We start from the raw sequence: 12,200 nt of genomic DNA, 5'->3' as shown, positions 1-12,200 counted from the left end.
GTCAGGAGAACAACTGAGATAATCCATCCACAATACGAGGTTAGTCATTAATATACTGCAGCAACATGGGAATAGAGCAGCTGCCAGAGAATTCAACATTAATGAATCAATGGTACAGAAGTGGAGGAAGCAAGAAGAATGAGTTTAATAAAGTTTGATTTATCTGACTGCTTTGTTTCGCTTAATGTGCCTTATAATCCCGTGCACCTTATGGTCCGAAAAATGCGTACTGCACACTGCAGTTTAATGTTGCAAAGCACCTCTTTTTAACTTCAGTGGATATTATACATGGTTATGCTCAGGATATGTCAGCCCATTTCTACTGGAAATGCCTTTTGGTTAAACTGTCAGCAAGGAATTTGCATTTGCACTGTTATATTTTTATAAAGCTTTAATGTACATAAAAACCAGCTTCTTGTTTAAGTGAAAATAAATGGAAGGTTGTCTTTTTGCGCTAGTAATGTTGTGGAGTTGTATTTTGTCTCGCATCAATTATATCGTCGGTTATATCGTTATTGCAAATTTTCAAATATATATCGTGATAAATATTTTTGGCCATATCGCCCTGCTCTACTCACAGTATTAGGGAGGAAATTGACAATCAGACAAATGTAATCTTTCCAGTGTGTCACCTAGGACCACCTAGGACCACCAAGGACCACCAAGCGGGAAGGAAAAACTCCCTTTTACAGACTGAAACCCCTGGCAGAACCAGGTGGTAAGGGGTGGTCATCTGCTGCAGCCTATGTACTTATATTTTGAAAAGAGGGTTGTAACTTCGCATGTAAATAAATATTTCCTTGTCTCTGTTATTCAGTGGTTATGCAGCAGGCGACTGTCTTCCTTAAACCACAAAACATGGAAGAGAAGATTCTTGGGTTGATTTTTTGAGCTGTGCTTTTAAGGCCTCCAAAATGCCTGGAACGACAGTCACATCATTGTTTTCCATCACAGTCTGAAGCACATATTTCGATCCAAATTTGTGACACAGTTCTTTATAGATTCGGATGTGCTAATTTTTTATTTTTACAGTATTTGGTACCGTAACTCAATTCTTCTACAATCCTCTCCTTCACATAAGTCACTATTTGATGAAAAAATATGTTTGCAACTGATGTGTAGGTTTTGCTAGCAGTGTGGCAGACTAATTTTGCAAGACACAAGGTTAGAAAGGTCTGGTCAACTCAACATTTAAGAAGCAGTGGAAGTGGATATGTAGTCGAACATCCCAAGGAATTAGCTCCCTCTGTTGTAGAGGTCTCTGCACAGTCCTGCTCAAGATTTTTTTACTTCAGTGATGCAAAAATCAAGATTGTGGCCATGCAAAGTTTAGCAAGCCAAGACTCATTTCATTGCTGTCATAATTTTCGAGCTCATATGGAGCCCTGGATCCTATCACATTCTTATTGTGTAAAAAGAACCTTTCACACAATAAGGCATAGTATTTAAACCAAAATTTGTGATGGATAGTTCAGTTGCAGAAAAAAAGTGTTTAGATATTTTACTTAAAGTAGGTTAATAGTTCAGAGGTTGTACATTGTAATATATATGAAGTAAAATGACAGTTTTTAGAATCATATACATGATGTCATTGGATAACAGTTACTGATTTATTGCTGTCTATGTCTTTTTCATGTCGCAGCTATTGATTATTTTAACTATTTATATGTTGTTTAGTAGCTTGAGTTATAATAATCCACTTAATTTTCGGAATAATACATAACTAAAGCATTTTAAAAAGTAGTAAGAAGTAGAAGAGTAAGAAGTGCAATAATTGGATTCAAAATGGGAGTGGTTGTAGCTCAGAAAGGTAGAGCAGATCATCTACTACTTGGAAGGTTGGTGGTTTGCTGGTTGCTCTATTCTGCACGCCAGATACCCTTGGACAAGATATTGATTCCAAGTTACTTTCCGATGCATCCATCAGAGTGTGAATATGTGTCAAAGTGCTTAAGTGTTTGTATGTATGTCTGGGCTACTCTAACATTCTTTGTATGAATGGGAGAATGAGGCATAAAGGGCATTGAATGCTTGGGCAGGGAAGAAAAGCTTGAAAAGCTTAAAGACTTTTAAACAGTTATTGTTATTATTAAAGAGAAGGTCCCTTTGCTTCCATGCAAAAATGAGAAATGCATTAAAGAGGCTTCCACCATAGATTCCAATTCCAATTAATAATAATAATAATGATAAAAATAATAATGACAGTGTGATATGACTCTTTATAAAGAGTAGTAACTTGGCCTGTATATTTACTGTAGTAATGATTTTTGGACTTTTACCTGTATCAGTAGAATAATATACCCTTTGGTACGTATTTAAACTTGTGCAGTTCAGCCTAGTGCAGAAAAGCAAACTCAAGAAGAAAACTGTATTAAGAGTTTCAAGAAAAGTGAATCAATCTAAATTTTACAGGCATAACTGAGTGATTTGGTGTGAGAATCTCACCCATATCCGCCTCCGGTCCACGCTGGTGAGTTATGAAACGCACCTCCAGATTGGGTAAGCGCCACTAGTTTGTTCCTGCGCTTAGCAAACTAGTGAGGGAGGAAACACTGGTAACTTCACAAAGATGGGTTCGAGATATATTATATTTCTAATGACGCTTTGGGGACACGCACACAGACCACTTCAGTAACTCTGCATTGACTGTTTTTTTTTTTCTCAATGAGTTCCAGGAAGGTAAGAAGTCTGGTAACTAGCTAGCCAGTTAATGCTACTCAATGGAGTATAGCTAGTTAGCTTTAGCAGCCCATGTTATCCGGTTTTGCCCGCCCACAGCGGAAAGGGGTTTACTAGCCAGGCATGTGTTGCTAGAATCATATTTTAACTATTAATAACAGCAAATATAGCCACTGTCATTTGTAATTCAGTTGTCAGAGTAAATACAGGTGAAATTATCATTAAAGCCTCCAGCAGGGTTATCTTAGCAAAAACCGTTAAAGGCTTTTAAAAAAATTATTATTATTAAGCTAACCCCTTTTACTTCTTCATTAATTTTCTGCAGCGTAAAAGGTACTCCAGGGACATAAAGTGCGTTTTCTTTCCCGATGATATCCAAAATGCTCTCCCGAAAGTGGGCAGGGAGCCCTCTTCGCTCTCTTCCCTTTCATCCGCTAAGAGCTGGGAGAAGTGTGGAGACAGTTTTTTGGATAGTCCGGTGACAAAGGTGATAAAGATCAACAGCTTTCCGTCCATCTCTTAGCATTATCACCCTGCTACTCCCAACTGTGTTCATACTGTGGATTTCTATTTTTTGTTGCAGATCATTCCGTCTTCAGGAAGAAAAATATCTACTCTAAAGAAGCTGAAACAGTTGTCTGCTGCAGGTATCTTGCTCAGTTTGCTGGCCTTTTTTGCTATGGTCCATCTCAGATTTTTCTATCTTCTATCTTACCTCACAACTTTTAATACTCTGTAAGTACCTCATACTTAAGTGTACAGTACTGTTCACAAGTCAGGGCCCACTCATTTCTTTTAAATTTGTTAGGAAAATGGGAAATATGTACAGCAGTTATAAAATTAGTTAGTCTGTGGCAACAGGTAGCTTCCTTATAATAGCTGTCCGAAGCTTTCCAGAGGAAAAGAAATATCTAATGTATGATGTTTCAGAGGGCTTTTACTTTGAAATGCACAATTAGACTGGGTGACACTGTGAGGGTGTATCCTATTACTCCAGGGCAATTACTAAGTAGAAACAGGAAGTTTCCTTATCATAGCTTTCTGAAGCTTTCCAGATGAAAAAGAGCTCATATATGCCATTTCTTTTACTTTGAAATACAAAATCATACTTTTTGGTTATTGACTGGAAAACACTTTAGGGGTGTGTGCTCTTAATCTAAATTGAAATTAGTCTGTGGAAACGGTGAATTTCTTGTACACGTTTTTTTAAAATGGAAATGTTTAAAAAGGGTTATTAATATATTTGTCATATTTGCATATTTTTAGTTGTCATTTGAAATTTACTTTTCATATTGATTTCTGTATCATTGCTTATTTAATGAATCATTACATAATTAATGACAGATTAAATGTACTGGTCAATCTTGAAATCACCTTCACCTGAAGATCACTTTTAAGTGGGTTTCTCTTAACGTGATAATAATAATAATGATAATAATAATAATGATAATAATAATAATAATAATAATGGATACTTTATTGATCCCCATGGGGAAATTACTTGTTTTTCCTCTGCATTTGACCCATTCACTCAGTGAAGCAGTGGGCAGCCCACTAAGCAGGCGCCCGGGGAGCAGTGTGTAGGGACGGTACCTTGCTCAGGGGTACCTCAGGGTAGCCGTTAAGTGGATTCGAACCGCCGACCTTCCGATCATGGGGCGACCACTTTACCTACTGAGCTATCCCTGCCCTGATACCTAGTATATGCGCACATAACACAAAACATGGGGCATGCTTGATTTATAGTAATTATTAAAACATGTGCAAACCTAAATGGAAATAGTATCTGAGGCAAAAACAGAGTTTGTACAATTCTAACAAGCTAGAAAGTCAGTATTTATACAGCCACCTTTATTTTTCAGCACAGCCACAACTGTTATAGGCAAGCTTTCTTGTAATTTCTTCAATAGTCTTCAGAAGTAAGTCTCCAGTTTTAACAAGCACCTCATAGTGATTCAATTCGAACATTGCATTGTCCCCTTCTGTATGTGTTTCCCAGTTCAGAGCAGTTCCCCTCACCGTGAGGAGGACCCAGTGAACATTGCATGGAGCTCCAGTGACTCTGAGCAGCCTGATGATGAGACCCAGGAGCAGCATCCATCCAGAGTTACTGCACAGAGGCAGCAGCAGTGTCACAGTCGAGGGAGACCCACAGCTTCCACTCAGTCTTACAGCAGAGCACTGCTCATGCTCAGCACTGATAAAGGTATAAAATTAAGTTGTGACTTGCTGAGGGAGAAATTTTACATTTCAGGTTATTCTAACTGAAGTTCACCTTTATCTTCAAAATTTCTTCTTTTTTTTTTGTCAATTTTTTAACGACAAAACAAATAGTTTCTGACCTTTGGAGGTGCTTTTATGGTCAAACTAGCGCATTCTTTGTTTCAGTCTTTATGACAAAAAAACATATGTTGGTGTACTATCAGTCTTCTTCATTTACAGTTACTTTTTTTACAGTTTGCCATTTTTAGAAGCTCAAAATGAATTGGACAAACCAACATAACATTTAAATGTAAAAGTAGTTCTTAATATTTAGCTGAAAATCCTTTATAGTCCGTGACTGAGTACTAGAACCCATGGACTTTACTAAATGCTAGTGATGGGATTTCCGGCTCTTTTTAGAGAACCGGCTCTTTCGGTTCGGCTCACTAAAAAGAGCCGGCTCTTTCGGCTCCGAACCGGCTCTTCAGGTTGTTTTGTTGCTTTAATTAATTTATTATTAACAACAATATAAAATTATGCACAAAAGGAATCACTAATGTAAAAAAAAAAGTGGTTTTATTTATATATGTTTATATATAAATATATGCGGTGGCCCCTAGAGACAAAACACCTACAAACTTCAAAACACATTTCTAGTATGAACTGAACTTCCAAAACAGAGCTACCTAGATCACTTAAATTACACAATTAAAAGCATATGTGTATTGTTTGTGTATTTATACACAAGCATTCATATATAGTCAAATAATAATTTAAAAAAAATGTTCATTTACCTTTTGCTACCACACACCAAATCCGGTCGTTGGTACTTGCTGGCTTGTGTAGCCACTAGGTAACAAAAGTTCAACACTGCCCCTAGCATCCTGGAGCAGTTCTGTTATCTTTTGTACGTGTTTTGAGTTTTTATGTGCTTCTGAGTTTTTATGTGTTTTGGAGTTTGTACGTGTTTTTACGTGTTTTGGAGTTTTTACGTGTTTTGGAGTTTTGAGGGTGAGAGAAAAAAAACAAAAACGGCTCTCGATAAGAAGCCGGCTCGCGTCGTTCACGTCAAAGAGCCGGCTCTAAGAGCCATTTCATTCGCGACCGACCCATCACTATTAAATGTGCTGTGTTTCCTCCCTTGAGATGTTCTGGTAGGCCTTTACTGCAGTCACCTTCAGTTGCTGCTCGTTTGTGGGTTTCTCTGCCTTCAGTTTTTTTATTTAATAACTGAAAAGCGTCCCTTATTCACTCGAGATCAGGTGACAACCGTTTCTTTGCTCTTGGATTGCTATTGCAGTATGTTTTGGGTCATTATCAAGTCAAGTCAGGTGGCTTCATTGTCATTCCAATCATGTGCAGTGGTACAGCACACAGTGAAACGAGACAATGTTCATCCAAGACCATGGTGCTCTATATGACATATAACAGACAATCAACACAGGACTACATAAAGTGCAATGTGCAAAAATTGTCAAAAAACACAACAAAAACAGTGCAACACCAGAGAGAACAGAACAATACAGACACAACAGTGCAATTGAAATGTGCAAAAGAGTGAGTATTGTGCAAAAAGTGAAAGCACGTCTTTATTGTAAACTTTAACTCCTCGAGAAAGTTGTCTTCTGTTGTTTTCCAGCTCCGTTGGTGTTGCTGAGCTGATCAGTGCATTCCTGCTTTCCAAGAATGGGCTAGTTGGACTAAGTGTAGTATTGGCTATAATTCGTGACTAGTTAATGCACCGCTTTTGTTAAACCCCTTGAATCAAAATCTCAAAGTGTGGCCTTCAATCAGATTTTCATTATTTAACCTACTGTGCTGGTGTACAGATGCAAATTTTAAAAAAAAATGCTTATTGTCTGTAACGCTGGGTAATACAGTAAATTAACTAATTTCTTAGAAAGCTTAACTGTTCCTTTAACTCAGTCTACTTTGTGGTCCATTTCCAGATTTTTCTTAGTAAAAGCAATTGACTTAAGGTGATAAACTTCTGTTATATATTAACAGCTCAGTTATCTCTATAGTCTGATAAACGCCATAAGATAAAATTTACAGCACTAGCACAGCTCTTTCTTTCATTCCTAGATGACCTTCCCGTTATTGACACAGACAGCGACCTGGGTGATGAGTCTCAGGAAGATGTTGAAAAGCACAGTGGGCAACAAATCTCAGACTGTGATTCCTCTGAAGAGAAGCCAAATGACTTCCCTTCTAAAACTGAAGATGTAAGTAAACCTTAAACTATCTGTGCCGTGAAAGTGTTTTTTTTTTTTTTTTAAAAACTCCTGCATAGTGAGGCACACTGATCTGTAGATCAGTGCTGTTTGTGTTAGGGGACACTAGGTGGGGCTATATGCCTTCCTAAGCTCTTAATACCTTAGTCCAGTATATTACCAACTGTGTTTCTAATTATCAGCTGACTGCCAGTTGATGCATTTGTCTAAGAAGTGCTCATCTGTGTGTTTTAACAACTTTTCTGGCGTCCTGCTGGAGAATACTGTTCGCTGCTAATCTGATGGTTTTGTTTGCAGCTGTAGCAGATGCTGCATGAAAGCCTGTGTTCTTGCAAGATACTATGTAGATATTATATTTTAGTGTTTGTCTCAAAGTTGTTGTTTTTTTTTTTGTTTGTTTTTTTCAGTAATTTTTTGTTCAGTTTGTCGCAGTTGAATGTTTAGCCTTGAAACCACTAGGTGGAGCGTTGTCTCAGCCATGTTTTGATGTCCTAAGAAGGCCCCATAGGCTCAAACCAGAGTAGTTTCTAGATTCAGGTTATGTTCTGTCAAAGTTCAGAAGCTGAGCCAGCAGTAAAACACAGGTTTAATGTGAAGGGCAAAGTAGATCTGAACACTGGGGCTAATTTATGCGTGATGTGAAACTCACAAAAAAGCACTTGCCTCTCTTTAAGTACAATATGTAAAGAATTGCATAGTTTACACTCGTGTTATTTATAGAAATAAAAACACTGTAGAGCTGCGACACAGAGAAAATGGAAATTATTGAGTAATATTTGAACCTTTCAGGTTTACAAATGTGCAGATTTGCGCTCCTTTTTTGTACTTTGTCAAAGTAAATTAAATATTTTTGAAGTGTTTGTTCTTTTTTTTTTTCTTAAAGCCAAAACACAAAACATAATTCATGCAAACTGAACCATCAGATTCAACGGTGTAATGAAAGATCCCCCCCCCCACAGTGGCTCGACTGCTCCCGCTCACAAGCCATTCAGAGGTACTGTTTGTTGAAGGCAGGGCTGGCATGGTGAGAATGTACAAGGAGTGGTGACAGTGTTTAGCTCATAGACCACACACATGCAGTTTAGTTGTTAGAGCACATATTACAATTTAAAAAACAAAAAGATCAGCAGGTTGTGGCAAAACTGAATGAATGCGGTTGACTAGATAGCGGTTTGTGAGAACACCGTTGAACACGAGGATGGGTCAGATTGAAGCCGGTGATCATTTGTCTCGGTACTGGTATAGCCTCTGCCTGTCGCTTACGGTCCTTTTATTGAGGCTGCAAAAAGCACTAACTTGATATATCGAGAGGAAGCCTGATGAGAGATTAACATCAGTCCCGCAGACCCCAGCTACTTCCTCTTGTCACACTTATAATTTGCTGTTATCAGCTCTTTGGGGTCAAAAAAATATAAGATCAACAAACAGGAGGCTTGTGGTCAGAGGGCCTCTAGAAAGAAGCCTTTAGAGTCCTACTTTTATAGTTTAATGTAGTCGCACTGAAATATGTGCACGGGGTAGTTTTGGCAGATCAAATGTTACATATTTGAAAGGAATAGTACGTAGCTTTCTTGCATCCGATTATCAGTGGGATTAAATTTAGTATATGCACAGTAAATATTGACTTAATTAGAATATCAGAATGTTCTGGCCTATTTGGACTTTTTATTTGCTGCCCGGAAAGCTCACTTACACATTTCCAATTGTAAATCAAACCGGATCTAACAGGATACGGGAGGGGGAGGGGGGAAGGATCCTAATCCTAGGCAAAATTTACTACTCCAGATAAACGCATGGCTGAGTCACTTAATGTGCCCCTGCCAGATTTCTGTGTTTTTGTACTAGCCGCTAAGAGAGGACAGGCGGAGCTGTATAGGCGACTCCGCGCTTCAAGGCCAAAGGGGATGGCTGCTTCCCAGATGAAGTGTGTTGCTCGGTCCGACACCCACCGACATCGGCGCTTAAAGGGTCAACCACCCACACCACATAAGAGCTCGAGAAGGGCTATAAACAACTTTTTTACTACTGTTTGTTCAAGAGAACTTGAGTGAGTGGAAGAGGCTGCGTAGAGCTGTGTACTTATAATGCTTTCAGTGCTGGTGAAAACATTTTTGAGCCGGGGCCAGGAACATAGTGTTCCTTTTTCTCTGTAGCTGGTTGGAGTGTGACGTCTGCTGGCACGCTGCCTAGCAGGGTCAAGTTGATTCAAAGAAGAGAGCATATTGGCTGACAGGGCCTGGTATGCTGGTCTTGTCTGCACATGACAGGAACTCAGGTTTCTCGTGGATTTTTCCATGAGAACAGATTCCTTCAGGTGTAGCCAGCAATGATACAGCAAGAAAGATTGTTTAGTGCACTAATTTGCCAATTAATCAGCCTGACTGCATGTCGGTGTATCATCCTCTTGATTTTTGATATTGATTTTATTGTTTTTATTAATCATTAATTACTCATGAATATGTTACAGGTGGATGAACCCTTTTAAAAGCGTTACTTTTTGCCTTTATATATAATATACACACTTACACTTTTATAGGGATGGGTGCTCCTATTGTTGAAATGTGTGTATGTGCAAGCAATAAGCTTAGACTTCTGATTGCTTTAAACACTGTTTCAGACAGTTTTTCTATTTCAGCTCTGTACAGGGAGAGGATATCCTGGTGATTAATGCAGCAACCTCACTCACCTGCTGACACCTTCTGTTTACAAGGGTCAGCCAATCAGAAGAAAGGGGAAGGAATTTAACACTAGGAGGGTCATTTTGACTGCAGTAACAACAGCAGTAATAGCAAAGGTATCATTTCTTGAAGAAGTTAGGTTGTTAATTTTCATCTAAATTTTTATAATATTAAGGAAGATTTGACAAAATACATATTTAAGATTCATTTTAAGGGGTTTTATTAGTTTTATTAATGATTTACAGCATTTTCTTACAGAATGTGAAATAAAAAATATACATTAGAATAAATGTAAATGAGATTGAATTGACCTCACAGGTAGCTGTGCTCTGGATTTACTTTACTTGCTCTGCACAGCCAGCAACCTGCCCTGTTCGGTCAAACACTCCCCGCTCTGCTCCAACTCATCATGTGCCCAGCAATAATTATTCATGTGTTATCTAACTACAGTCACTCTCTATATGTATTTATCAGTCACATCTACCTAGCTGTAACTCGTTTTGTGACAGGCTTTACACACAACCTCACAATGTGTGTAAAGAAATCATGTTTCTAAGCAACATGCTGTGCTGCAGTAGTGGTTTTACATTACATAACATTTCGGCTTTGGTAAAAGTTGTCCTAATTCTTTTGATCGCCCACACCCCAAAATTGAGTATTTGATGAATAAGCCAATTTTTGAAAATGGCAGAAAATATGACATGATTGAATTTTAATTTAACAAACCTACAGGATTTTTAAAATACCAAAGGGCTCAAAATGAACCCTTGGCAGTTTCTAGTATGAAGTTTTTTGAGAGGTTGCACCAAGACAAATAAGGGTTACTTTGAGATGTAAATCATTCAGAGTGTGTTTAGAGTCCTAGAAGAGAAATGTGGAGCTGGATGTCAGCATATAACATACAGTTGCATTTGACTGCAGTTGAGCATTTTTAACATTTTCATTCAAGAATGTCAAACTACAAAATTACAACTGTTCTCCACGTCAAATGCTTACTTTGTTCCCAGGTTAAAGAGCTTGAGATCTCAGGGTATGTGTCTGATGGAGAGGATATTGGCAGCCCAATGACTTCAAGCAGACTGGACTCTGAGATCTTTCCTTTCCAAACTGGTGAGGGCAGCAAAAAGTCAATCAGCAACTGGGTGAGATCTGCTCAGGCGATGCTGCAAACGCCCCAGAAACCAGTCAATAGACAACCCAAGACTCCAGAAGACTCTGCCAAAAAGAGAAGAAAGTTTCAAAGGTGTGACTTTTGTTCCAGTCCACTGTTTTTAAATGCCTAGTACCTCTGCTGATACGCAGCATATGAGCGTATCATATTACTGCACCGAATTTAGTTTTATAGAAGTTTGATATCAGTCAAGTTACATAACATTAACCTCACACAGGTGAGCCTTCAAAATTATCATAAAGTTATGTCAGTGACGCTCAAGAAACCGCACTGGTCTTTGCAGCCTTCATGGAGTTAGAGTTTCTGCAGGACGGTGTTAGTTTTAATAAAAATTGCACCTGAGCGTATAATATGTGTGATAGTGCATTGCTTCACAATATGAACAAACAAAGCAAGATGTATTGCTTGCAGCCAGGTGATAGACAGACTTTGGTGACAATGTTTCCACGGCAGAACTGATGATGAAAGGGACACCTGGTGGCACAATGTGGGTGCTAAATGTCGTTTGCAATCTCTAAGCCCACCAAATCTGACAGATGGCTTTCTATAGTCTTTGACAGCTGGTTCTGTGCATCAGAAAATCTTTTACTTCACTTTGAAATAAACATTTCTGCTTGTGCGTTGGTTAGACTGCTTGCGCTCTGTGAGTTTATCACATTACATCATCTACCTCTGTGGGGGTGGGGGGCGTGCGCGTGTGTGTTTTTCACAGTGGAGGTCTGGCAGAAAGGCTGAATCGACTTCAGTGCAGGCAGAGGTCAGCTATCAGCTTCTGGAAGCACCAGTCCATCTCTGGTTCCTCGGCAGCAACAACCACAACAGGTGATCCACGTCACACGAGTCCTCTGCCAGATCACACCAGGATCATACACACATAAACCTGTGAATCATCACTTAAAGTTTAACAGTGAACTTTGATTTGTGAGTGGGATGAAGCCTGGCTGAAAGGTGTGATTTTTTTTTTTTTTTTTAACCATACATGTGATTGTACTTAGGGGCCACGCTGAGGAAATGCTGGCTGAACTGTGAACTCGACATGTAGGTGACAGGAAGCTGCTTGCCTACCTTTTTTTTTCTTTTTTCCTTTCCGCGGCGTACCAAACCACTTGCATTGTCTTGTTGTTAAGTATCTCCTCGTAATAGGACATGAGCATTGACTCAGAGGTGACAGTTGATTGTGGAAAATGAAAACGCCTACCTGATCTAACTTAGAGTTTGTGGTCAGTCGATGGTTTG

At 38.8% G+C, this 12,200-nt stretch overlaps 1 protein-coding gene across 3 annotated transcripts in view; it reads left to right on the top strand.

Moving 5' to 3' along the window:
- The first annotated feature begins 2,457 nt into the window (after positions 1-2,457).
- spidr (scaffold protein involved in DNA repair) overlaps positions 2,458-12,200 on the top strand; it is a 43,144-nt gene continuing 33,401 nt past the window's right edge. For 2 of the 3 annotated variants that reach the window (XM_026150498.1, XM_026150499.1), the window contains exons 1-7: positions 2,458-2,679; positions 3,005-3,166; positions 3,263-3,326; positions 4,679-4,885; positions 6,967-7,106; positions 10,801-11,036; positions 11,677-11,786. In XM_026150498.1, coding sequence (XP_026006283.1) covers positions 2,665-2,679; positions 3,005-3,166; positions 3,263-3,326; positions 4,679-4,885; positions 6,967-7,106; positions 10,801-11,036; positions 11,677-11,786 — 934 coding nt within the window. In that variant the 5' untranslated portion in view covers positions 2,458-2,664. The remainder of the gene's footprint in view (positions 2,680-3,004; positions 3,167-3,262; positions 3,327-4,678; positions 4,886-6,966; positions 7,107-10,800; positions 11,037-11,676; positions 11,787-12,200) is intronic. The other variant, XM_026150497.1, reaches the window with a different exon arrangement.

Source organism: Astatotilapia calliptera, chromosome 18 (genome assembly GCF_900246225.1).
Source record: "Astatotilapia calliptera chromosome 18, fAstCal1.2, whole genome shotgun sequence".
Taxonomy (NCBI): Eukaryota; Metazoa; Chordata; class Actinopteri; order Cichliformes; family Cichlidae; genus Astatotilapia; species Astatotilapia calliptera.
The sequence above is the reverse complement of the archived record's forward strand: the minus strand, read 5'-3'. Positions and strand labels throughout refer to the sequence as shown.